Genomic DNA, 27,562 nt, shown 5'->3' on the forward strand with positions numbered 1-27,562 from the left:
ATATATCATCAACGGGATTTAACACCACAACCGTGAACTTAGCAAGTTACAAATTGATCATTATTAGCAATTGATTTAATTTTGATATGATAAAATTATTGCAGAAAAGGCAGCACCAGGTTGTCATAAAACTAATGGCACAAGTAATAAACTAATAAAAATGTACATTTTCTGTTTTCACCAAAAAGAAATCTTTTTTTCCACTCACAACTCGACTGCAATCAACATATACTAAGAGCAAAGGCATCACTTATAGCCTTATTCAAACTCACTCAATGACAATAAATCACACGAAATCTTTTAAAATGCAAGAAGAAGAAGAGTAGATTAAAAAATTGTGGTTGAAAAAAATGAGAGTAAGTCCCTCTATTTATAGTCAATAAAGGGTGGTATAAACAAGTATTTTTTGTGTCTTATCGAAAAAATCATGACCTTTTGAGAAGTCATAACCCTTTGGAAAAATCAAAACTTATTGAAAAAGTCACAATTCTTTAGAAAAGTCACAACTCATCGAAAAAAGTCACAACTTATCAGAAAAGTCACAACCTAAGTTAGGAATATTATAGTAATTTAACATTCAAGTTAGGAGTTCATGCTTTTAAGGTAATATAGATATAGATAGATAGATAAATAGATTCAATAATGTTTAGGTATGTTGTAATATTTTTCATATGCAAAAAAAAAATATTCTAAGGATACAAGGTAATACTTACGTCTCTCACTGTATTTTCTATGCTTTTTATCCAATATAAAACCTCTGTTTTATTCTAAAGATACGAGGTAATACTTACGTCTTTCACTGTTTTTTCTATGCCTTTTACCCAATATAAAGCCTCTATTTTTATCCTATTACTTCTAATAGACCCTCGACTAAGTGCAATCAAAGCAAAACTGAAAGCAAAATAACAAGTTTGACAAAGTAAATGAAACAATGTGCATGAAAAGAAGAGACTAGTCCCTTACCTCTTCCACATAAAAGTATGACAACACTCTACTCCTTCTTTTACCTTTAACCTTGATCTCCATACCTTTTCTAGAGTCATGTCCTCAATAATTGAAGACGTGACATGTTATATCTAATCATCTCCACTTAGTTGTTCTTAAGTCTACTTCTACCTCTCCTTAAGCGAACCTCTCACACCTCTATTTTGGTGGATCCATACATCTCCTCTTCACATGTTCAACTCATTTTAATCTCGTTTGCCATGGAAGTCACTCCCACTTTATCTTATATAACTATACTCATAATCCTATCTCTCATAATATTTTCATACATTCATTTGAGCAACATCATCTCTGCTACCTTATCTTTTGAACATGTGCATTTTAATCTGACTAACACTTTACTCCATACAACAATATGAATCTAACCACCACTTCATAGAACTTACCTTTAAGCCTTTATAACACATTTTTATCACACAATACCCTAGGTGTGAGCCTCCATTTCACTCACCCTCGAGTAATACAATGTGCAAGATCATCATCAATCTCCATGTCACTTTAAACTTAAGGGTAAGGGTGAAGGTTTGGGAGATATAGGGGTGGGGTGAATATGAAGTATGCACACCTGTGAAACTTATTTTATCTACTTCTACTAGGAAGTCATTTTCCTACTGAAAATGTTTTCCAAAACTATTACTAAGCGACTATGAAAAAATTGAAAAATATTTTCTCCAGACTAAACACACCCAAATGTCACCTAGAATGTTTAACATTACCATTCCTGAAGAGAGCATCCCAACGGTCAAACCTTTAAACTAGAATTTGTTTCAGAGAGAAGGGACTAATTATTGGCAATGACTGTTTACACAATCGCACAAACACTAACATCGTCCAAAAACAGGGGCTATGAACAAGTTACACAATAATCTTAATTTCCACAATGAGAATGTTCTGCGATATAGTGGGAGAGAACATTCCGATCAGTACTTGAGACCTCCCTGTTGGTTGCTCTTCTGCACAAAATTAGCTATACAAAAATTGTTCTTCGGGTGAAGAGGACTGCCCTCCCAGAACAATTACAGGATTGGTGTCCAGGAATTAGTTACAATTTCACCAGCAAGATTTTCATTCCCCGCTTGTCAATGCTGAAGCAGGGATTCCATGCTTTTGAAACCATTCTGGCATATGAAATCTATCATACAGCACAGGCCGCACATCTTTTTGCTTGGAGAGATGCTTGAGAAGTGGAAGAATTACCTCCAAAAGCTGATACAGAATTAAAAAACCCGAGTTGAAGTCAACGGAGCATAGTAGCTAAATTTGAGGAATAGATTCCGTACATGGTTTTCTTATTTATTAAACCTGTATATCATGTGGTTGTCCAGCAGAAAATGGAATGCATGGAATTCCATTTAGAGGTTGTAATAAGAAACTGAATGGATTGTTATCAACAATGACCGTTCGGCTTAAGTCCTTTGAAATGCATAATAAATCCTTCACATGTTCTCGGTACTCCCTGTGAGGTAAGGAAAATGTCAAATTCACAATAATAAGCTGAAAAGAACTTTTTAAATAATTGTTGCATCAACAATAAGCTGAGTTAACAAGGACACAGAAATCAACGCGATATGCATACCACAAATTTATGGACCTTACAAATGTCATAATATTTGATCTGAACCATTAGGTACAGGAAAATTCATTATCTAATATCAGTAATCAATTTCTAAAGTCATGACAATCTTTCTTTATCTTGGGGACATCACATTCATCATTTTCCTGAGAGGGAGAAGCTTAAATTAGACATACTTGATGGGTAATCCTGTTATAAGTATAATTTGGGTAACTCCCTTTTATTCCCGACAAGTACTATCATTAAGAGAACATGAATTCCATAAAGAAATGAGGTCCTTTCACGAAACAATCCAACAGGATTGATGTATCATAGGAGTGATATTGATAAAAATTATGTAACGATAGATCCTTATCAAAACGCATAGAGTGTACTAATGAGTTGATTAACGATCCACATACGAAGAAATGGCACAAAACAAAGAATCCACTCCTCTTTTCTATCTACCAACGATAGAAATTAAGCCGTCTAAGCATGTGACAAGCATTAAGCATCAAAGAATCTCATATCAGAGACATGTTTTCTGTCCAACATGTCTTAGGAAACCAGATATATCACAATTCCTAGTCTCGAGATTTAGAACATTCCGTAGATAGTCGCGAGCCAGTACTAAGGTTAGAGTATAATCTACACTGGGTTTCACCAGTTTTTGATACAGAAATATAAGTGGACCCAATAATAATCACTGAATCGGGAAACTGTCCAACATAAGAGATGAACTAAGAGGCTTGAAACTTTTTTAGAAACATTGACATTGATCCACCATGCTTTTCAACAAATTAAGGATTTAATTTGAAAATCATACACAGCCCAAACACTAATGGGAGACAATCTGAGCTGGCCGTAATGATCCTCCAGGTGGCTAACCTTTTCTCAATTTTCTCAACAATCCCATCCCATATCTCTAACTCCTTGTGGTGGTTACCCAGAGGCACCCAAGTATGTAGTTGGGAGCTTCTCAACTTTACAACTCAAAATATTAGTTAGGCCAAAGGACTGTGCACAATTTCTAGTGTGGGGTGGAGAACTTGCTTGGATGCCTTCTATATTATTTTATCAGGTAGTGAATAATTTCCCCTGGTTTTGTTTTCGGTTCTTTTCCAACTGAGTCCTTGAACTGTATTTTTTTTCTTTCAGTCATAGGTAGAGACTTTTCCCAATGATGGATGGATAACGACCGTCTTGAGGAAAATTAGTCATTAGATTTATTTTTTTATTATTATTTTCTTTTTAGTAGTAGTAAAGGAGGGAAACGAAAAAACCCTTTTTGACTTGGTTGATGCAAATCATATGTAGGTCTAAGCTTGAGTAGTACTTTCATGTGAGTGCTTGAGTGTTTAATTTTTTTTTTTTTTTTTTGAGAAGGTAACGATTTGTATTATAAACCAGTACTTATGTAGTACTGAAAGCCCCTTTACAAAAAAGTATGAAAATCTAGGAACAAAAAAAGCAAGCCTAGCATGATTCTAATACGTCTAGGATTGCTTCTGCACCTATAGGGGAACTCTTTGTACACAAAAAACATAATAACAGAATACAATCTGTTTTGATCATTTGTAGGGATTTGCTTCTGTCCTCAAAGCTTCTAGCATTCCTTTCTCTCCAAATGGTCCACCAGATGCATGCTGGAATGGTCCTCCAATAACTTCTATTCTTTGCCTCAATTCCTGCTTCCTCCCAACTTGAGCTTGAGTGTTTAATACAGTGTTGTGAAAGGCAATCGCCAATGGCGAGAGGCGAGGCGAGGCGAGGCAACCCTTCATCGCACTTTAGCATTGTGGCGAGGCGATCGTCAAAAGGCGATGCCATGGCGACAAAGGCGAGAAAGGGGTCGCCTTTTGTATTTTCTTTTTTAAAAAAAAGGTGACCAATTTAGGGTTTTAAATGTTAAAAGGTAATTTTAGGATTTTCGACTAGACTCCTCAGGCGACTAGCTAGAGTTTTTTGGCGACTCCAAAATCCAACCAATATGTATTTCTTCTTCAGATTTCTTCTTCCTCTGTTTCTATTTTCCTTCTTCTTCAGAGTCACTTCTACCTTTGTTTTTTTCTGTTCTGTTTTTTTCTCATTCAAGTTCTAAGTACGTATTATCTATTTTCAGCTTTTGAATTGAAATATTTTCTTATATGTTATTGCTATTGAGATTTTGATTATTGTGAGAAGAGAAGAGTTTGAGAGAGAACTCAACTTGATTATTCCCACAAGCTATTGGGGTTTAAATAGCTAAGTATACATGTCCTAAAAAGGAAAGGAAATCAATACCTAATCACTACAAATCAAAATCAAATCAAGCTAGAGTAAATCTAAGAGGAAATCAAGCTACCTACTATATTTACATATGCTATAGAAATACTAGAATATTCCTAGGATTCTAACATTCCCCCTCAAGCTGGTTCATACAAATTATATGTACCAAGCTTGTTACATATATAACTTGTTTTGGGACCAGGACTTGGTGAATATGTCTGCAAATTGATCACTTGACCGCACGAACCTTGTGACTATGTCTCCTGAAGTACCTTTTCTCTAACAAAATGACAATCAATCTCTATTTGTTTGGTCCTCTCGTGAAATACTAGATTCGATGCAATGTGAAGTGCAGCTTGATTATCGCACACAAGTTCCATTCCTTTAGTATCTCCAAATTTCAACTCCTTCAGTAGTTGCTTGATCCATATGAGTTACATGTTGCCACTGCCATAGCCCGATATTCTGCTTCTACACTAAATCTAGCAACCACATTTTGTTTCTTACTTTTCCAAGACACCAAATTTCCCCCAACTAGAACACAATATCCCGAAGTGGATCGTTCTGTCAGAGGGTGACCCTGCCAAATCTGCATCTGAATATCCAACATTTTTCTCATGTCCTCGGTCTTCATAAAGAAGTCCTTTCCCTGGAGCAGATTTTATGTATTGAAAAATGCAAATAACTACATTCCAATGACTATCACAAGGAGAGTTCAAGAACTAACTTACGACACTTACCGAGAAGGTAATATCAGGTCGAGTCACTGTGAGATAATTCAACTTTCCTACCAACCTTCTATATCTTCCTGGATCGCTAAGAGGTCCNCCCCCCCCCCCCCCCGACCTGGTAGGAGCTTAACATTTGAATCCATTGGAGAATCAATAGGCCTACAATCTATCATCCCTGTCTCTTCAAGAATATCAAGTGCATACTTCCTTTGTGAAATGGCAATTCCTGAATTGAATTGAGCAACCTCGATGCCCAAGAAGTATGTCAATTGACAAAGATCCTTAGTCTGAACGTGCTAGAAAAGGTGATGTTTCAATTTGGTAATTCCCTCATCATCATTGCCTGTGATAACTATGTCATCAACATACACTACCAAATACATGCACAAACCTGGAGCAGAGTGATAATAGAACACAAAAAGATCAACTTAACTTCATACATTCCAAACAACTGAATAACCATGCTAAACTTCTCAAACCATGCTCGAGGAGACTGCTTCAGGCCATAAAGTGCATCAATTTATCCATCAATCCCAACCTTCACTGTATCTATCCACCGACAACCAACTGTAGATTTATCTGGAGGTAGACGAACAAGCTCCCAAGTACTACTAGAGTGTAAGGCAGACATCTTCATCAATAGCTTCCGCTGCCCAAGTTGGTAATCTTTTTGCTTGTATCTCACAGTCCACCACACTTGGCCCTTGGGTTATGGACTCAGGTGCTTCTGACCGCATTTCTGGTAACAAATCTTTATATTGTCTAATATTACTTACTCTCAGTCCCTTCCCACTGTTACATTAGCTAATGGTTCTCAGATCATGGCAGCCGGACAAGCCAATTCCTTACCTTTCTTGACTCTAAATAATGTTCATTTTGTCCCTTTAGCCTCTTGTCAATAAGTCGTTTGGCTAAGGCTTTAAATTGTTTCATCTCATTTTATAGTGACTTCTTTGTCATATAGGACCTCAGTACGGGAAGGATGATTGGCGAAGGGCATGAGTCAAATGGACTTTATTATCTCAATTTTCACAAATCCACTATAGTTTGTTCAATCTCAGACTCTCCAGATTTAATCCACAAACGATTGGGACAACCTAGTTTATCCAAACTTCAAAAGATGGTACCTAGCTTGTCCAAATTGTCTAAGTTAGATTGTGAGTCATGTCAATTGGGGAAGCACACCCAAGCTACTTCTCCACGTAGTCCTAATAATAGTGCAGAGTCTCTTTTTCAGTTAGTTCATTATGATATTTGGGGTCCTAGTAGAGTCACATTGGGTTTTAAGTATTTTGTTACTTTCAATGATGATTACTCAAAATACTTAAAACCCAATGTAGAACTGACTCTACAAGGACCCCAAATATCAGAATGAACTAAATGAAAGAGACTACACGATTATTAGGACTACGTGGAAAAGTAGCTCGGGTGTGCTTCCCCAATTGACATGACTCACAATCTAATTTAGACAATTTGGACAAGCTAGGTACCATCTTTTGAAGTTTGGATAAACTAGGGTGTCCCAATCGTTTGTGGATTAAATCTGGAGAGACTGAGATTGAACAAACTATAGTGGATTTGTGAGAATTGAGATAATAAAGTCCATCTAACTCATGCCCTTCGTCAATCATCCTTCCCGTATTGAGGTCATGTATGACAAAGAAGTCACTATAAAATGAGGCGAAACAATTTAAAGCCTTAGCCAAACGGCTTTTTTTTTTTTGAGAAGGTTAACTAGCATTATCAACATAGAAGTACACCAATAGTGAACTCATGTAGTAATTACATCAAAAGTATAGAGGGTTTACCAACAAGAATCAAAACACCTATCTCCCTCATAAACTATCTAAGAATAGGGTGATGTCCCCCGGATCCTTTGGAATAGAATGGATACACTAAAAGTAAAAGGTCACTAAACAATTCATTTTAATGCTTTGGAAAGGGATGCTCTTGTTCTCAAAACATCTCTGATTTCTCTCACTCCATATTGTCCACCAGATGCAGGCAGAGACAATCTTCCATCTCTCCTTGTGTCCTAACTGATTTCCATCTCTATTCCAACATGCTAGGACTTCTGCAGTATTTCTAGGCATGGTCCATGTGATACCTCTCAGGTTAATGAAATACTTCCATAGTTTCTCAGTCACTTTACAATGCAAAAAAAGATGGTTTATTGTCTATCTCAAATTCACAAAAAAAACATCTGGAGCATAAGTCCTTTCCTCTTTTCATTAAGTTATCTTGAGTTAGAACAGATTGTCTTGCAACAAGCCATGTGAAGTAAGCCAATGTGGTATCTTCCCTTTCCAGATCATCTTCCAAGGCCACAACTCCTTGGTTTTAGTTGAAATGTCTAGTAATTTATAGGCTGATTTCACCTTGAACTTGCCATCTTTCTCCAGCTTCCATGTCAATTTGTCTTCCTCACAAGTGAGGTTCTTGGCTTGTTCCAAGGTATTATAGAACTGAGTCATTCTCTCCACTTCCCAATCATTGAGGAACCTTCTAAAAATCAGGTTCCATCCTTGTTCATTTCTGACTTCTACAATTGTAGCCATTTTCTGCTGATTGAGAATATAAATGTCTGGAAACTGTTGTCTCAAAGGTGTTTGTCCCATCCATATATCATTCCAGAACAAGGTTTTCCTCCCATTTCCCACATTAATCACAAAGTTGCTCCAAATTCTTGGCCACTGATTTCTAATAGTTCTCCATAGACCCACACCATAAGGAGTATTAACCTCCTTAGTAGTCCATGATCCTTCCTTTCCATATCTTGAAAAGATAGTGTCCTTCCATAAGCTCTGATCATCTGTTGCTAGTCTCCAGAGCCATTTTAGCAGAAGGCTCTTATTATGGGCTTTCAAATTCTTAATTCCCAGACCTCCCTCTTTTTTGTTGGAAATAACAACATCCCACTTAACCAAGTGCAATTTCTTAACCCCTTCCCCATTACCTTGCCAAAGAAAAATTCTTCTAATTGTGTCCAGCCTCTGAATGATCTTCCCAGGCATAGGAAAAAGGGACATCATATAGGTTGGCATGGCATCAAGAACTGTTGATAAGTGTGACTCTACCACCCGAGGATAAGTATTGACTTTTCCAGTTAACCAACTTCCTTTCACATTTTTCTACCACAGAGTTCCAGATGCTCAAAGATTTACTCTTAGCTCCCAAAGGCATGCCAAGATAGGTGGTGGGAAGTTCCTGTATCTTGCCACCTAAATTATTTGCCAGGAGGCTACAGGATAAATAAAGCTCTTTCCCCAATTGATATGGAGTCCAGATATTGCTTCAAACAAAATGAAAATAACCCTCAAGTGTTTCAGTTGTTCACTTTCTGCATCACAAAATACTAATGTGTCATCAGCATATTGTAGGTGGGAGATAGACACTCCCAGTGAATCCCCCTGACTCACTTTGAAGCCCCTAATTTTGTTATTAACCTGAGCAATCTTCAGCATATCACTTAGACCTCACATAGCAAGGATGAAAAGAAAAGGAGAAAGGGGGTCTCCTTGTCTCAATCCTCTCAGAGGAAAAGAAGCCAGATGGTGAGCCATTGATCAAAACAGAGAACTTCACTGTGGTCATACAAAACCTCATCCATTTTATCCAGGTGTTGCCAAACCCCATCCTCCTGAGTGTGCTCCACAAATATTCCCAGTTCAAGTGATCATAAGCTTTCTCTATGTCTAGCTTGCAAAGAATTCTTGGGACTTTGGATATGGTTCTCACATCTACACATTCATTAGCTACCAGAATGGAATCTATAATTTGTCTACCCTTTATGAAGGCCATTTGTTGATCATCTACTAACTTTGGCATAACCCTCTTGAGTCTTTCTGTTAGGATCTTTGAGATGATTTTGTAGAAGTTCCCAATTAGGCTAATTGGCCTGAAATCTTTCAATTCAGATGCTCCCACTTTCTTAGGAATCAGGGCTATAAAAGTGGCATTAAAACTTTTCTCAAAATAGCCCTGATCATGGAAGTTCTGGATGGCAGCTACCACTTCCTCCTTAATCACTTCCCAGCACTGTATGTAAAAGGCCATTGAGAAACCATCAGGGCCTGGTGCTTTATCCCCTGCACATGAGAACACACTGTTTTTGATTTCTTATTCTTCAAATTGGCCTTGCAATGCAATATTATCCTCTTCACTGATAATGAATTGGAATCTAGGATTGAATTGAGGTCTCCATACTTCTGCCTCCCTGTATAGTTCCTGGTAGAATCTAATTATTCCATCTTTGATCCCAACTGGTTCAGTAACATTAGGCTCCATTTATGATCAATTTGCCAATGTTGTTGTACCTCTTGTGACAATTAGCAATCCTATGGAAATATTTTTGAGTTCCTGGCCCCTTCCTTGAACATAAGGGCCCTAGATCTTTGCCTCCAAACAACTTCCTCCCTCTTTGCAATTTCCTCCAACTCCACTGTCAATACTGCTCTCAAGTAGGACTCATCTTCAGATAAAGTTCTCTGATCTTCAATCAAATCTAGATCAGCTAGTTGGTTGAGAGTGCACTGTTTCTGCATACCAAGATTGCCATGAAGTGTTTTGCTCCAATCTTTCAGCTTGACTTTCAGTAGTTTCAACTTACAAGCTAGTATATAGTCTGGTCTTCCCACGTAAGTTATAGAATTCCACCAATTTTTAATTCTTTCATTGAAGTCTTGAGTTTGTAGCCACCAGTTCTCAAACTTGAAATAAGATGTTTGTTTCTCTCAGTTGCCACATTCCAACAACAATGGATTATGATCAGATGTAACTCTAGGTAAGATTGATTGATTAATCTTCCTAAAGGAAACTTCCCATTTCTCGGAAATCAAAAATCTGTCTAGTCTTGCTGCAATTTCTTGTCTGTCCCCTTTCCTCCATGTGAAACTACCACCTTTCAGTGGTAAATCTTGTAGTTCCATATCCTTTATAAAATCTGAGAAATCTTCCATCGCCTTATTCAATCTCTTGCAGTTCTTCTTTTCTGATGGGTACCTTACTACATTGAAATCCCCAGCCACCACCCAAGGTCCACTAAACAAACTCCTTACTGCCCCCAATTCTCCCCATACTTCTTCTCTTTCGTCTCTATTGTTTGGAGCATAGACACTAGATAGATGCCATTCAAAAACCTGAGTTTTCCCTGTGAACTTACATGTGATACAGTAAGCCCCTACTTCACAAACTTCACCCTCCCAGATACTGCTATCCCATAAGATAATGATGCCCCCTCTTGTTCCACGTGGCTCTAATTGTGCATATTTAACCCTCCTGTTTGCCCAAATCTCTTTTATCACCCCTCTTATATCTCCATTAATTTTTTATTCCTGAAAACAATACACATCTGCCCTCCAATTGTTCATCATGTTTTTGATCAGTAGCCTCTTCCTTGGATCATTGGGGGCCCTTACATTCCATGAAACTATGTTAACTTTCATTTAAAAAATCTAAGAAACAACCCCCCCTACTTCTTGTACCATAGCTCACGAAGTTACTAGCTGGTTCCAGATTCTTGAGTTCTCTTGGGATCTTTTCTGTTGGAGTCGTAGGAACTATGGCTCCAGCCATCTTCTCAATTGCTTCCCTCTTGCCATCAATTTTCATGAATAGATTCAGAGCTGCTTCTTCACATCCAATAAAGTGCACTCCAAATTCTTTGCTAAGCCTGATAATATTCTGTTGGACCCATGAAGGAATTTCGTTCTCTGCTGCTATACCAATGTCCTGTTCTTCTGAATTTAGTGGTATGATATCTTCAATTATATCTTCCCCATCTGCCTTATGTTCCAGTACCTATCGTTTCCTGTTTGTGTTTCCGTGATTGTTCTTTCCTCTGTTTGGATGATCGACATATCGTCTTCGTCCCTTATATCTGCTAGAAATTCGAAATTCTCATCTCTGTCTCCATGGAATAGATGGACTGGATCGCCTTCCTTGTCTGGTGCCACTAAATTCCTGTAATTTGCTTGTATTTCATCGAGCAAAGGCTCTAAGGTCCAATCTGAAATATTGGCCTACTTTTCATTTAAGTTACAAGCTTGTTGGGCCAGTGAGTCCACGCCCAACTCTTTTCCTTTCAGCTGCTTAGTATCACGTGCCCTGTTAATAGATTCAAAATCTTTTGTGCTTCCCACGTGAAAGTTCCTGTCACCAGCTGGAGTGGATTTCGAAGTTTCACCCTTCTGCAATAACCATTGGTTTGAAGACTGAGTCCTCCTATCTCCTCCGATATCGTATGCACTCTCTCCGGCGAAAAACCTTGCCGGTGTTTCATCCCATACTTGTATGATATACTTGATACCTTCAAAAGCTATCTTCACCTCCTTCGGAATGGAATTTCCGTTGGCTTTGACTAGTATTCTTGCCCACTTTAGGTGATTGCGAAGATTTGTTTCCTCCTGTGTCTTCACCCAGCCACCGCAGAAGTCCCCCACTGCTTTAAATACATTCTGAGACCACAAATATAAAGGGAGGCCCACTAATCTGATCCACGACTGGCTTATGGCAACCCTAGATTGAATTGCACCAACAGTCGGCGACCACCATTGCAGCCGAATTCCTTGATTCTTCCACAACCATCTTCCTCTAAGAACATGCTCGGCCACATTTATGGACGTAAACTCGAAGAGAAAGCAGTTGTTTCCCATCTCGTAAACGTTAAGGCCGTGGGCTTGGTTCCAATTTTTGCTTGCCCATCTACGAACTTCCGACAGGGTGACCATCTCAGATCCAATTGTTGGAAAGCTACCAACAAGGCTCTTGCCTAAGAGCTCGTTTCGAGGTTGATTGAGGCCACCATTTATGAGGATGGTGTCCCCTCTCTCCTTTATGACTGCACTATTGATCTCTCTGGACGACCATCTGCTCCTCCTCACCGACTCTGCATATGGAATCTCTTTATCCACCATTTTGTAATTCTGATTGACTGTCTTATTAGCTTTGTAATAAATGAACTTTTCAATTTTGGTAGCCAGATCCCACCAACCAGCATTGAATGAGATTTCTGGGACTATTAATACTGCTCTGCGCTTGCCTTGAATGCTGATAATGCTTATATATCTTCCTTTGTTGTTAAAGTTTCTTGCACAGAATAAGTGTGAAACATGCTCCTGTCTTCTCCATCTTCTAACTGTGTTTCCTTTCACCTTTGACGCTTCCTTAAGGATCGAACAGATTCATTCCATCGATTTCTGAGTAAAGCTAGCTCTGCTCATCATGATCCTTCCTCTCTCAGTCTAGTCATACCACATCTCTGCTCATGATTCATCGCTAGCTATGTCATAAGACTTGAATCCTATTGCGAAGAAAATCATATCTTCATCCATTGATTAGAAGAAAAGGAAAATAGGTTAGAAGAAAAAGAAGATTATGCTGGGTTGAAAGAAAGAAAGAAAGAGGAGAGGATTCCGGTGACAGAAGGTCGCCGGAGGGGAGTTCTGATCTCCTAGATTAGGAGAGAGAGATTTTGGGGACATGTGCCTGGGAGAACTTTTTTTGAAATTAAAACTTGAGGTAGAGCCTATTTGGAAAGATTAGCCAAACGGCTTATTGACAAGAGGCTAAAGGGACAACCAGGGACAAAAAGAATATTATTTAGAGTCAAGGAAGGTAAGGGATTGGCTTGACAGACTCCGGCTGCCATGGTCTGAGAACCATTAGCTAATGTAACAGTGAAGGGACTGAGAGTAAGTAATATTAGACAAAAAAGATTTGTTACCAGAAATGTGGTCAGAAGCACCTGAGTCCATAACCCAAGGGCCAAGTGTGGTGGACTGTGAGATACAAGCAACAGGATTAACGGGATCACCAACTTAGGCAACGGAAGCTATTGATGAAGATGTCTTCTTACTCGCTTGATACTGAAGAAAGTCATTGTATTCTACCTCAGAAAAAGAGAACAATTGATGGTGGGATTACCAGTGTATTCAGTTTGAGCAACATGAGCATTCTTTGGTTTACCATGTAGAGAGTAGCACACCTCACGGGTATGACCCAATTTGTTACAATGACCATATCTTGGTCGTTGTTTCCCATGTCGGCCTCCATGCCATTTTCCAGTCTAAAATGCAGTCTGAGATGCTAGGACAGAAGAATCTGCAGGTGGAACTAGATGACTAGACGACATAGGTGGTGCAGCTAGTCGTAACAATCGAGCAAGCAGGTCATCCATAACAAGATCAGTAGAGCTAGCCAAAATTTGATCTCGCACTGAATCAAGATCAGATGGAAGTCCAGCAAGTGTAACAACTAGAAACATCTTCTGACGCTGCTCTAATTGCTTTTCAACATTTCGAGTAGCGGGCATTAACTCATTAAATTCCTCCATAACCGCCTAAACCTGTCCAAGATAAGTTGACATATCCAAGTCCTGCTTTTTAAGGTTAGTCAACCGAGAAATCACATTATAAAAGTGGGATATGTCATTTGTGTATAGCCCATGAGCCTTTTCCCAAACTAAGAAGCAAGTTTGGAATGGTCGAAACAATGGCATCAACTTTGAATCAATAGATTTCCATAACAGACTACACAAATTGAGCACCAATCTTCTCCCATTCGTCCCTATCTTTTACAGTAATATCCTTGGCCTGTGTATTCAAGTGATCCTGAACACCTTGTCCCTTGCACCATAATTGAACAGAGGAGGACCCAGATATTGTTTGCACTACCTGTCAAAGGTTCTGTGGTGATGCCATGGTTTGGGCAGGTGGAACTCACAGATTTAGTGCTAAACATATCGGATCCGAAAGACATGAAAAAAAGATCTATTAGTGTTCAAAAATAAAGTAAATTCTGGGGAAAAAACTGAAGAACAGATCTGGAAAACTGGAGAATTGCTTGTTGTCTTGTTGGAAAAAGTTGCTGGAAAAAAAAAGCTACCAGAAAAGTGGCTGAGAAACACAACCTGCAAGGATTCCGATCGTAATGGTGGTACTGGTATATGCACAATACCCCTGGAGAGTGTCGGAATCGCAGAACAATGGAGGTTTTGCTGGGAAAAAAAAATTCAGCAATTTTGTTCTCTTATTATATTTATTTTCTCACTAAAGAAAGCTCTTATACCCTGTGAAGATGGATCTTGGGCCTAACTCAACCTCAAAATCTAGCTTATGAGGGAAGGATTGTCTAAGTCCATATAAGGAGACTAAATTCCCAACCCTTTTCCGATGTGGGAATTCTTAACAATTATTTATATATGAAATTAAATATTTTATTTTATTGGTATTAATTGGGCCGCACTTCAAAAAGGCGAGCGCCTTGCCTTGTAGCAAGGCAAACCCTTGCCGCCTTTTATCGCCTTTCGTCGTCCGAAACACTGGTTTAATATAATAACAGATTTTCTAACACCTAGGTTAGGATAATGACTATATATAGTTTATTCTTATTTTGTAGTTTGTTATGACTCTATTTGTCTTAGAAGTAAAATTGATTCATCTTGATTAAGACTTGTGCCATTTGAGGATTTCTTGCTTATTCCATATTTTGCATCTTAACGTAGAACTTGTCTTGTATGTTATTGAAGCGAAATAAAAAATATTGCTCTATTTAGAAGATGATAATATGCTTTCTTTGATATGTTTTGCAAATTTTAGCTTTTTCAGATATTGTTATCACTAGTTAGTCCTTTGAGCCTGTAACATTTTGTTTGATAGCCATATTTTTATCTGGATCCATTTTGTTGAATCCCTAGTTTTTGCATCTTGCTTCCTGGAACACTATAGCATAAATTGTGACAAAATTGTTAAATCTAAACAAAGGGATGGTCAAGTGTAATCATCACCAAAGATAACTAGTAAGTGATAAAAGACTAGTATGGAAGGGGGAGAGTTCACTGTAAAATCAGCATACAGAGAACTCAGGTCTACGGAGGAGCAGCATGCAGGATGGCCCTGGAGGATGATCTGGAGAACAGAAATTCCCTACAGGGTGAATTACTTCACATGGCTCTTGGCAAAGCAGGCAGTCTTGACACATGAGAACTTAAACAAGAGGAAACCCAATCTATGCTCTAGTTGCTATCTATGTGAAGAACAGGTGGAGACAGTCAACCATCTCTTTTTACATTGTAAATGGACTGATCAATTGTGGCAGATGTTTATCCAAAAGAGGAAGATTAAGTGGACAAAGCCTGGGAGTATTATAGAAGTCCTACAATGCTGGAACAGGGATGGAAATGCAGGAAAAAATGAGAAGAGATGGAGGATTGTCCCAGCTTGCATTTGGTGGACAATTAAGAAGGAAAGGAATCAAAGATGCTTTGAAGGAAAACAGAACAATATCCAGAAGATAAAGACTAATTGCCTAGGGCTTTATTATTTTTGGTGTAAGCAAGTAGTGATAGAAGATGCTGAAAATGTGTTTAATATTATTGACTGGTTGTAACTAGAAGATCCTAGGAATGATGTAAGTAAAACTTTTTGGAGGGGGACTACACTTTGATGTAGCATACCTGTGGATATATAGAAACAATGTTACCTTTCTCAAAAAAAAATATGTGACATGAAAAAAAAAAGATAAAGAAAAATTGCTTGAGAAAAAAACTGATTGAAATGTTATTGAGATGATGAGATTACTAGTGAAAATAATGGATGAAGAGAGACTACAAATAAAGAGGAAAAAAAGAATGGGAGTCATCACACAGAAGTATGGCTTGCAAAGCCATTAGTCAACTGAGGAGGTTCTAGGAACCTTTGATTGTAGTGTGTGGAAAACCATCAGAAGATTATGGCCCCAGTTCAAAGACAACATCTCACTATAGGTGGGAAATGACAGGAAAATTGATTTCTAGAATGAAATATGGATTGGGAAGAGTGCCTTAAATCACTTTTCACTTTTCCCAGATCTGTTCAATCTACAGGACAATGCCACAATTTCCAATGGTGGAGCCCTCAGGGTTGGAACCTCATTTTCAGGAGAGCACTTAATGATTGGGAGATTGAGAGGATCACTAACCTGTTTCAGGTCCTTCATGCCACTCCAGGCATCTCCAATGAACCTGACAAGCCTATTTGGCGACTGCATAACAAAGGAGTGTTCACAGTAAAGTTATGCTACTGGATAAACAATGCTAATCAATCACAGATTAGATTTTGACCATGGAAGTTAATTTGGAAGGTAAAATTAACTTTAAAAGTCTCAAGTTGCTTGGTTGGTGTGCAGAAAGGCATGTTTGACTCGAGAAGTGCTTCAGAAAAAAGGGAGACAAATCTTTTCAAGGTGCTTCATGTGTGATCAAGATGCAGAGTTAATAGAAATCTATTCCTCCATTGCAAAGTGGCTGCAAACCTGTGGAACATGTTCCGCTGTATACTTGGTGTGTACTGGGTAAAGCCAAGGACCACTAAGGACTTATTATATAGCTGGGAGGAGATAGGAAGAAGAGATTCTGGTGAAGATTGGTGGGAGTTATTCCCAGCTTGCATTAGGTGGACTCTGTGGAAATAAAGAAATGCAAGATGATTTGAGGATACGAGAAACAACATCCAAAAGATTAGAATGAATTGCTTTAGCCTTTTGTAATTTTGGTGTAAACAAAATATGGTGGGGGATATAGAACTTTTTGTTGATTTCCATGGAAATTTGTAATCTCCCATAAGTTAGTTTTGATATGCTCTGATGAGATTGTAAGTGACCTATGCTCATCATTTGTTTGATGATGAGAGCCTATTGTGAATACACAGTTACCTTTATCTCAAAATAAAAATATTTATTGAATCATTGCAATTAGAAGTAATCAACCAAACCACTTCTTTGTGAAAACACTAGTTCTTTGTGTAATAGTAGTTTATCAGAAATATTTTTCAATCATCAGTCCTTGTGGGATCCAACCTTTGATTGTTTACAATTGTTGTATTACTTGAGCAACCACGTACACTTGTGTGTGCAGGAGCAACACAGGGCCGTCAAAGTAATTTCATTGTTAATAAAGGCCATCAAGGTATACTCATAAAGTCTGATTAACAAGTCAACTTTAAACAAATTCTCACTTTCTATTATTGTTACCCCTTTTTTTTGCTCTACCCACATTGAATTTATCCGCTACAAAGCGAGTTATACTTGTATAATATAGTGAGATCAATGGGGGATCAAGACAAAAAATTAGTTACGAACCGTCACCATCTATTAGCAATCTATGGAAGGTCAATGGCTTCACATGCAGCATATGGCATCTGATGAGGCAGCATGACTTCCACTCGTCTCTCTCTGTGCCTCCCCCCCTCCCTCCCTCCCTCCCTCCCTCTCTCTCTCTCTCTCTGTCTCTCTCTCTCTCTCTCTCTCTCTCTCACACACACACACACACATATATCAAGGTCAGTGATCAAACATATGCACACGAGAAGCCTCTGTAAGATTCTTCTGCTTTCTATTTTTAGCACATGAACTGGAACTTATTTTTGGAGTCACATTCAACACCTAGAATAATGCTAGGTCAGAATCTGTAGCATAGGAATTAAACAGGAAAAGGAAAAAACATAAGAATAGCAATACTGACGTGCTAATTGTTGAAGGCCGATAAAGTCTCAAGCTAAACCTATTTCCAACATCAATTTTGTCAACAAGAGGTCTTGCATAACCTGCACACAGATAACAATGAGAATTAACCATTTATAGATGAACCCGTGAATTAAGGAAGACAACAAAATAAATCTCAAGTTAACGGGCCAACCTTCAAGCCCAGCAGTAAACAAGACAAGATTGGCAAATTCACTGAGTTCTTTTAGAAACTCATGCAATCCAGGACGTTCAAAAACTGTGACATAATTGATCTTAGGTTTGCCTTCGCATTCCTAAAACCATCCAGAATATATGAGATAAAAAAATTCAAGGAACTTGCCAGACAATCACTCAATCATAAACAGAAGTGAAAATATAACCTTGTCTGAAGATGTGCACTCAAGCTCAAACCACTTTAATCCAGCCTCTGTAGCCTGGGTGCGTAAGATATTGGGCAAACTTGATGTCTCATAGGCACAAACTAAAGTTTCATCCAAGTCAAGAACCACCTACAAGCAATATTTAAGAACTTGAGAAAAAGCTCAAAAAGAACATTTTGCTAAACAAAGAAAACGACCCAGTCGTTCAACCAATCTAGTGCACTTAGTACTAAGAAATTCAATAAATAATTTTACTATCTGCTTATCTGACAGCCCACCAAGATTATATTAACCCATCTCTAAGTCCCCCAATCTCTCTTAGTAGTCAACTTTCTGTAAAATTTGATCATAATACTCTTACAGATTCTAGAACGTCTTTGAGCTTTAATTTTATTCCATCAAATGAAGGGTATCAATTCTTCAAACCAAGAGGTAACCCTATTTTATTTTATTTTTTGATAAAGGTAAAGTAACCAAGAGGTAACCCTATTCCAAAGCGTGCATGAGGTTTCCTTCAATCTGGTGGTCCCAACAAAAATAAATCATTAGAGCTTGTGGCCTCAGTAGGCCAATTCTAAAAATCTCTTCAGATGATCAAGGGAGCTCCGTTTTCAGTAGATGAGATAAGGATGACAGATATTATCTCAATGCTTTTTTTCACATAACTCTTAGCAGTCCCCTAAAACCGGTACTAATGAATCTATGGTTCCCAAATTTTCATCGACCGGAGGGGTTTATTTGAAAAAAAGGAAGCATTTCGGGAAGAGAACATTTAGTAGCAAAATGCAAGACTGAAAGCACCACAAAGCATGCAGACTCTTCCCCCTCTGCAATTGCAATTCGCATTGAATCTACCACTGATCAAAAAAGACCCAGCAAGCAGAACATAGGATACCAAAACAGCTGCTATGCTAACAATGTATTAACTTTTCAGGGAAATATCAGGGTTAACAGAGGTCCTACTAACAAAGAACTAGAACATACAGGAAGAGCTACAAGACACAAAAGAAACGCCAATGAATCAACTACACCTTTGTAGCAAAATAATTGGAGTTGGCTATATGAATCCTCTAAAACAACACTGGTCACAACAGAAATGCCACATCATAAATATTCAGATGATATAGCAAGCCATGGAATTAACATCAGTCACATTATTTTTCCTTTTGGATAAGTAGCATCAGTCACAATTTAAGCAGCATACAAGTCGCAGATCAGCATATAGACAGGACCATTCAGCTCCAACAACTCCTAAAGTTTAGACCTCTTCCATCAATTCTCAGGGTCTCTCTTAATTTACAGCTACTCTCGGACATGGGCAACATAAAAAAGGAACAGAAGACACAAATAGACACCTTAGGACTTGTTCTTTTTTATTTTGGTGAAGTAGCATCATTGATGGCATCAAGAAGATGCAAAAGTAGTACAAAAGAGAGTAAAAAAAAATTGTCTCAGAAAAAAGGAGTTGTGTTAGAAGAACAATAGGGATGAGAGAATTTTAGATTTCATTGAAGATATGGGGCTAATTGATCTTCAAATGGAAAATCCAACATTCACCTGGTACAAAGGGGACAACCATGAAGTAGCTTCCAAAATAGATAGAATCTTGTTTTCAAAAGAATGGGATGAACGCTTCAACAACTTGAAAGTAATCCCACTTCAAAGGATTATTTCAGATCATGTACCATTAGCCCTACAAAGTGGGACTTGGAACAAAAATAAAAGGTATTTCAAGTTCGAAAATTGGTGGCTAGATACTGAGGGGTTCACAGATAGAGTCAGAGACTGGTTATTCTAAGACGATCACTTAGTTAATAAAATGATTCAAAGTTGATAAACCAACAAAATTTCTGTTCATTTTTATACACAAACACCAAAAAAAATGCTGGCAGGGATCATTCTCCAGATATCAGATAGCTTTATAAACCTTCCATGTGCTCCAGTTTTCAATGGCTCTCTTAATACTCTGAGGCCCAGTATGCCATCTTCCCAATAGACAGAAGAAAATAATCACAATAAAGGATACAAGAACAAAAAGAAGAAACTAAAAGAAACTATACATGTTTACAATAAAAAAAGAAATCAAAAGAAACAATATAAAAACTACCGGCAATAACTAGAATCAGCATATGCTATTTCTTGTAAATCATAGCAATTACCCCTTTCATTTCACATATATATGCTGAAATATTGACATTCAATAAAGATTCTGTTCGTTCCCGTTTTTCATCAATGCCATATTTCACACTTTTTCTGTCCTCCCATCCATCACAACTTCCCTCTTCATTCATATCGGTTATCTTCTTCTTTGATATGTTACTTCCTTCCCATTATCAAGTTGCAATTTCCATTAAATACCTCCATCCTAATACATAAGAATTTTTAATTGTTCGTTATATACATAGCCTACACAAGCAAGTGTCACGTCTGATCTTCTATTTGCAGTTTGTCTATGTTAAAGGCTTAAAGCACACTAATTTTTTTTTGTTTTGATGAAGTAATTAGTTCTATTTTTTTTTTTGAAACTGGTAAGGTTGAATTCTTCAGCATTAAGGGTATGTTGGCTACTTCCAAAAAGGGATAATTACAGATTTCCTATCAAATCTATAATCTGGTCTATATCATCTATACAAAGTTGTTTACACCAAAAAAGTAGAGATACTATACAATTCCATTTAACTTTGTGGATGGAATTGGATCTATCTTCAAAACATCTTCCATTTCTTTCCAGACTGACCACCATACACATGATGGTATTAGCTTCCACCATCTCTTTTGACTCTTACTGCCTCCCCTCCTAATCCAACAGCTCAACAGATCTGATGTATGTTCTGGCATTGTCCAGTTCATGCTTGTGATGTTGAGAAACAAGTTCCAAATTTGAGCAGTAAACAGATGGTAATTAGTTCTATTGCAGGCATCAAGTAGATGCATAATAGTTACAAAAGCTTAGTAGCAAAAGGTCAGCTATCCTTTACATTGTTAGTTAAGAGTCAAGGAGCTGACAAAGTTCAGAAATGAATCAGGGGAACCTAGAGGGGATAAATAAACCCAACTATACAAAACCATGAGGCAATTAGCTTTTAAAGATGGGCTTAAAATACACTATTGGACTACCTACAATGACTTAGGTAGTCCAATAGTTTAAAACACACTATTGGACTACCTAAGTCATTGTAGTTTAGCGTGCTTCCACCTCACTTGGTGCCCCTGGGGATGGAGGTGGTTTTCCCATCCCATATGAGGCCTCTTCAACATACATACATACACTAATTAAAGTATTAGATATAACAGATCCTGCTATATCCGAGCCTGTAGCAAAGCCCAACCATAGCCATGTCGGACTGCATAACTAAAACTTTGCTAACCGATTCATATGTTGATATCATTTGTCCTATTAATCTGATTTGCATGCCATAGTTGCACTATCGGCAGTAAACCTTTCTAAGCATGCCAACTTCCAATAGACAAAACAAAAAAATATATATAAAAATAGAATCAAAAAAGAAACCAAAAGAAAAAACTAGGACTACAAGCAACAAGGAAAACCAAGCCACTCCTACTTCTTGTAAACCAGAACATGTTCCCCTGTACACTCAAACCTTTTTATAGTGGAAGCATTTGTCTAAATATTTTATAGCTGCTATAGTGAGGTGTTGTTATATATGTATACTAGTAGTTGACGTTTACAAAATTATGCAAAATTAGAAAGATTATGAATGTAAAAAAGGCAAACATCAATTGTGGTCTTTTTTCTCTCAAAAGATAGGCAAACAGCAATAGTCTTTCCTCATGAAGTTATGACCAGAACTGATGAAAATTTACTGTGTGCATGACATTAATGATGATTATCACAAATATTTTGATCTTGTATATTTCTTACAAAATATTTGAGTATAACCGTTATAGAGCGGTAATTTGACAAAGAGTATACTGCTATAATGAATGTCCTTCCTCTTGTAGTTCGAATGTTGTCATAGAGAATTAAAATATAACATCAAAAAATAGTTTTGAGAAAATCAAGCCGTCATATTAAACTGTCGTTATAACGAATGACAACTATAGAGAGGGTGGTTGACTGTATATTCCGACATATCAGTACTTATACACATTGCACTCGCCCAATATTTCATCAATTTCATACTTTTCTTGTCCTTTTCATAGTTCACTGCCCTTCTTGAACTACCTTCCCTTTATTTAGTTGTAATTTCATTGGCTTTTTAAAAGTAACTTATAAGCTAAAAGTTAAAAGTCATAAGTTGGTAATACCTAACTTTTGGTTTTTAGCTTATTCTTGTACTGTTTCAGCCTAAAAAAAGTGCGTAAAAACACTTTTTGTCATTCACAAATGCCTCAAAAAATTTTTTACAAAAAGAGCTTAGAAGTCAAAAGCTACTTGAAATAAGCCAATCCAAACATCCTCTTATGCAATGGCAAGTCTGTAACAATTACATCACTAAACCACCTTTGCTATTGTCACTTAGCTTGCTTCGGACTCATATGGCTCCTCTACCAATGGAGAAGGAGTACCACATCCTATATGTTCCACTGACATACATACATGGAAGTAATGGTAATATTTTGAAGCAGAATTAGAGATCCTCTACAATACCAAAAAGGAAAACAATTCTACACATCACCACCTCCTAGGAAATAAATTGGGGAAAAGCATGCACATGCATGTCACAACAACAACATAACTAGTGTAAGACCCCACTTGAGGAGGGTAGGATGTATTTAGACCTTACCCCTATCTTTGTGGGGTAGAGAGGCTGTTTCCGATAAGACCCTCTGCTCAAAGTTTGGTTTCTTCAGTGAACAGTGAACATAATTTAATGTAAACTAGATTTGGCTGCAGTGTTAACTAGATTTGGGAATTAAAATTTAACTGTTTATGCCCATGCATTGCTCTTTCACATTGAATCATTAAGCAACTTCCCTTTCTTGTTTTTTTCATCTACTGTTTCCTTTGGTACTTATGGTTATTGCAACACTAATTAAGCAAGAAAAAAGTTACACGAGATGACCTACGGTAAAACTCCTTAGTCCTTACCAAGTGGAATACGTAACAGTAACCTATTCATGCACCCAAGAACCGATTATTAGCTAGATGTGCAAACTGAAATAGAGTTAGCAGCTCTAGAGTAGCAGTGCCAGAATATTTAGATACGTGATGAGTCTTAGTAATTTTCATTTAGTGTTGCTCAATATATTCTTTCATCTTGTTAAATAAGGTCGAGAATAAGCTTTAAAATATTTGTATAGGAAGGTTGCTTACCGTGAGTCTTTGCTCTCCGTTAGCATCTGGAACTCTTCCGGCGGCAATTTGCAAGGTAGAAACAGTAAGAGGTGGCTGGTGCGGCGGCTCCTGAGACTCCGGCAGCTCAACAATAGGGAGCGGCTTGAACTGCGGCGTAGAAGAAAGGAAAGAGGTATTACGCAAGCCGACATAGGAAAGTACCTGACTGAGAGAAGGCGTTCCTCTAACGATCTGAACAAAGATCTGAAAGAAGAAAAGAAGCCAGTTAAGCAGCGACCTCCACGCAGGTAGAGTCCTCGGAGCGTAAACATCGGCGGCCTGAGCCAGCTCCGCCATAGGTTCACCGGTAAGGAAAGGAGATTCACAGGCTGCTAACGTGCAAATTCTGTGTTGGTAATCGTGGGTCTTCTTCAGTCGCAAATTGGAGTCTGGGCGGAGGTGTAGCTGTCAAGGTGGTGCCTCGACAAACAAGTCATAGTCATTGAATTGAAATGTAGATAGAAGAAGATAGATTAGCCAGAGAAAAAGAAACGATGCATGGGAATCCTCACGCGCCGGTGAAGAGAGTGGCCCTTGACGCTACATGTTGTAGTGCGAATTACAATTAAGTAATATAATAATGTTTTTCTTCTTGATAGTTAGCGACTAGGTAAATTGCCCCTTACGTCACATCTTATTGAAATTTGTTTTAAAAAAAATATTGTTAATTCTGAAGCTCTACTTATTACTATTATTTTGATTTTTTGATGTCTTTGGGTATATACTTTAGACAACATATTTTTTGATGTCTTTGGGTATATGCTTGACAGAACATGTTAAGTCCTCTCTAATTTATCAAAGTTTGTCTTACTTGGTCCCCATTTTGAGTGGTTTTTATTCGATCATTCTGAATTTTACCCAATTTATTTCTTATTTTAAATTGCAATACAAACAAGTTAAACAACATGTAAATCAAACATCATTCAAGACATCTCTAATTTTCAAAAGTTTGTCAAACTATGTCTTCATTCTTAGTTTCTTCCATTTAATCATTACGAGAATAGATATATATATCCAATGACTTATTATTATTCTAACTAGCAACATTAACATGTTAATCAACATGTAGACTAAGTTTTTAAACTCTAAGTTTGTCTTATCATTGGTTCTCTATCAAGAATCATATGATAATTGTCAATCGATTTTGTTTTTGGTCTATTATATGTCTTGATCGATCTAGCCACAATTGATTTAATTATCATTAGAAACATTAGCTCATAAGAGTCCATACTTATCATAGTTTCCTTGTTAAAAGTAGATTTAGTCTCTCTTGAACGGCAAATGAATAGTTCCATAATATATTCAACATGTACTTTATAATATGGAAACTAAATAATTGTTGTGTTGTTAGATAGAATCTATAGTAAGTTCACACAATTTCCAACAAGAATGGCCAGCCTAATAGTTATTCTCACGGTGTTATATTAATTTTTACAGATATGTCACATTATAAGCTAACCCATTTACTTTGTAAAAGAAAATTTCTTTTTAATTCTGCATTTTCTTAAAGTATCAACTTTGTTATCTTGAATTAACGACAATACTATTATTGAATTTCCGGTTTAAACATTATCATACTATTGCTAGACTTGGGGCAATCAAACTCCATGTTAGGTTACCAAAATTTTTATTCATTAACGCATTTAAACACTAGAGTACATCGAGTTAATTACAATTTCATTCCTCACAATTGTCTGCACATCCTAACAACTTGTATTTTTCATCTAATTCTTAGTAGCGGGCAATTACTTAACATACAATATTGTTGATCCAACAGGAACATAGTCAACATTAGCATATAGTTGATTAATACGTTCAAGTATTCCACGCGTTTCTTCCAAGATTAAATCCACACCACTATTTCCTTGGCCTTTTGTTTATATGTTGTTATCTTGCGAGAAAAGACACAAAGTGACACCTGAAGTTGTCCCAAAATTTTAAAAAGACATTTTAACTATGTGGGGATTCTATTACCCCCTAAATAATTTTGAATTGATATTATTACATCATTTTTCGATCAAGTCCAAATCTTTTGAAACACATCAATCATTACATGACACTTGTTAATTTAATTGAAAATATAATATTTTTTCCATTTTAAGTTTTTTCGTTATTTCTCTCTCTCTTACTTTTTGACTTATTTTAATTTTGATTTCATCTTCCACCCCCTCGTCAAGTTGAACCCCTTCCCCCTTTTTTTTCTTTTCTTTTTTTCTTCTTCTCCAGTCAAATTCCTTTCTTTCAATGATTTTTTAAAAAAAAAACACATACAATTTTCTAGACTTTATTGAATTATTGATAACAAAATTAATTATGTTTCTAAGAAAATATAAAATTTTGAAGGTATCATCAATTAATTTATCTCTTTTTCATATAGCTTCAAAATTAGAAATGATAATTTTAAAAGAATCGGTGAATTTCCCAAAAATTGAAAGAACTTGATTGAAATAAAATAAAAAAAACTATAGGATACCTTCTAATCATCTTGAAATCTAATGGGTTTATCAAATTGTTCGAAATGTAAGAAAATATTTACGTAAGTTTTAAAATTGAAGAGAGTAAAACTAATAGTAGTAAAAAAAAAGAAAAGGAAGGTCAAGTTGTGGTAAAAATTGTGACATTGAAAGTGAAAAGCTTCAATGGAGATGACAATGAATTTTTGAAGAAGAAAGCAGAAAGAAAGCGAAAAAATAATAAGGAAAAAAAGTTAAATTAATAAGAAAAAATAAGAAAATATATTTTATAATAAAATAAAATTATATTAGTTATTTTAGGTTGCTCACTCTCTTTGAGATGACGCATACACTCTCTATGTCAAGTGGACAAAAATGATGTAATAATATCAGTTCAAGATTGTTCAATGGGGTAATAGGACGCCCACATAGTTAAGATGTCTTTTTGAAAATTCGGGACAAGTTCAGATGTCACGTTATGTCTTTTCTCTTTATCTTGCACCCAATTTGAAAGATACAGTCTGTCCCGACATAGTGCTTTTTCTTGTCTCACACTTTGTTCTTGACACTCCAGTACACTGTTGAAATGAATATGGCACATAGTTAGCACGACAGAGTTTATTGGCTTTCGACATGTCACTAAATAATGTGCCTTATATAGAAAGTTATTAGAACATGTAACTCTATCTTAAAAGGTCCACATTTATGCAGACCATATATATATAGCAAGGTTACCTATTGTGCGATAGAGATGACACATCCAATAGTGAGGTAGAAAAAGAAACCACACTGATTTGTGGTACGAGAACTACTAGCAAGATGCATATTTTATACTGTTCTTTATCAACTCGAACCAACGGACCACATCAATCTTCACTATCATAGTTGGCATTATCAGGACTATAATATCTACTACCAATATCAATATCAAGCTTCACAAGTTGATTTTCTATTTCTTAGGCATTCACAGAAGTGTTGGAGTAGGTATTGGTGCCTCTGCCCGGTGCTTCAAGCCTCATTATGAAGTAAAAGATTTTGTTTCCTCATAAGCAAACTTCACTTCATTGTACTGAAGTAGTAGTGATCACGCCACCTTAATTCATTTGAATCCATCGATCCTCACAAGTACCATCAATTGGAAAACGTTAGTTCTTACTCCTATGTAGAAGGTTTGGTTGTCTACGAAGTGATTAATAACCATTGGCCCAGCTTTGTTTTGTTTAAAGCATGTAATGAGGGGACACTAAATCAAGAGCATGATATACCATTATAACTCGAGTTACATATAAAATAGGTGGTGAGTTGTTCGCACTCAAGTCACATTGCCAAAACGATGTGAATCTAAAGGTTGCTTGGGGGGGGAGGGGGGGGGGGGG

At 37.0% G+C, this 27,562-nt stretch overlaps 1 protein-coding gene across 1 annotated transcript; it reads right to left on the reverse strand.

The window, feature by feature from the left end:
- Window positions 1-1,754: 1,754 nt before the first annotated feature.
- On the reverse strand, window positions 1,755-24,244 carry LOC125873352 (uncharacterized). Its single transcript, XM_049554265.1, has 6 exons — window positions 23,713-24,244; window positions 18,435-18,563; window positions 18,227-18,347; window positions 18,053-18,134; window positions 2,308-2,461; window positions 1,755-2,211 (listed from the first exon to the last, which is right to left on the reverse strand). The coding sequence occupies exons 1-6, from the start codon at window positions 24,028-24,030 to the stop codon at window positions 2,071-2,073; spliced, it is 945 nt and encodes a 314-aa protein (XP_049410222.1). The 5' UTR covers window positions 24,031-24,244; the 3' UTR covers window positions 1,755-2,070.
- Window positions 24,245-27,562: the final 3,318 nt, after the last annotated feature.

Source organism: Solanum stenotomum, chromosome 8 (genome assembly GCF_019186545.1).
Source record: "Solanum stenotomum isolate F172 chromosome 8, ASM1918654v1, whole genome shotgun sequence".
Lineage (NCBI taxonomy): Eukaryota > Viridiplantae > Streptophyta > Magnoliopsida > Solanales > Solanaceae > Solanum > Solanum stenotomum.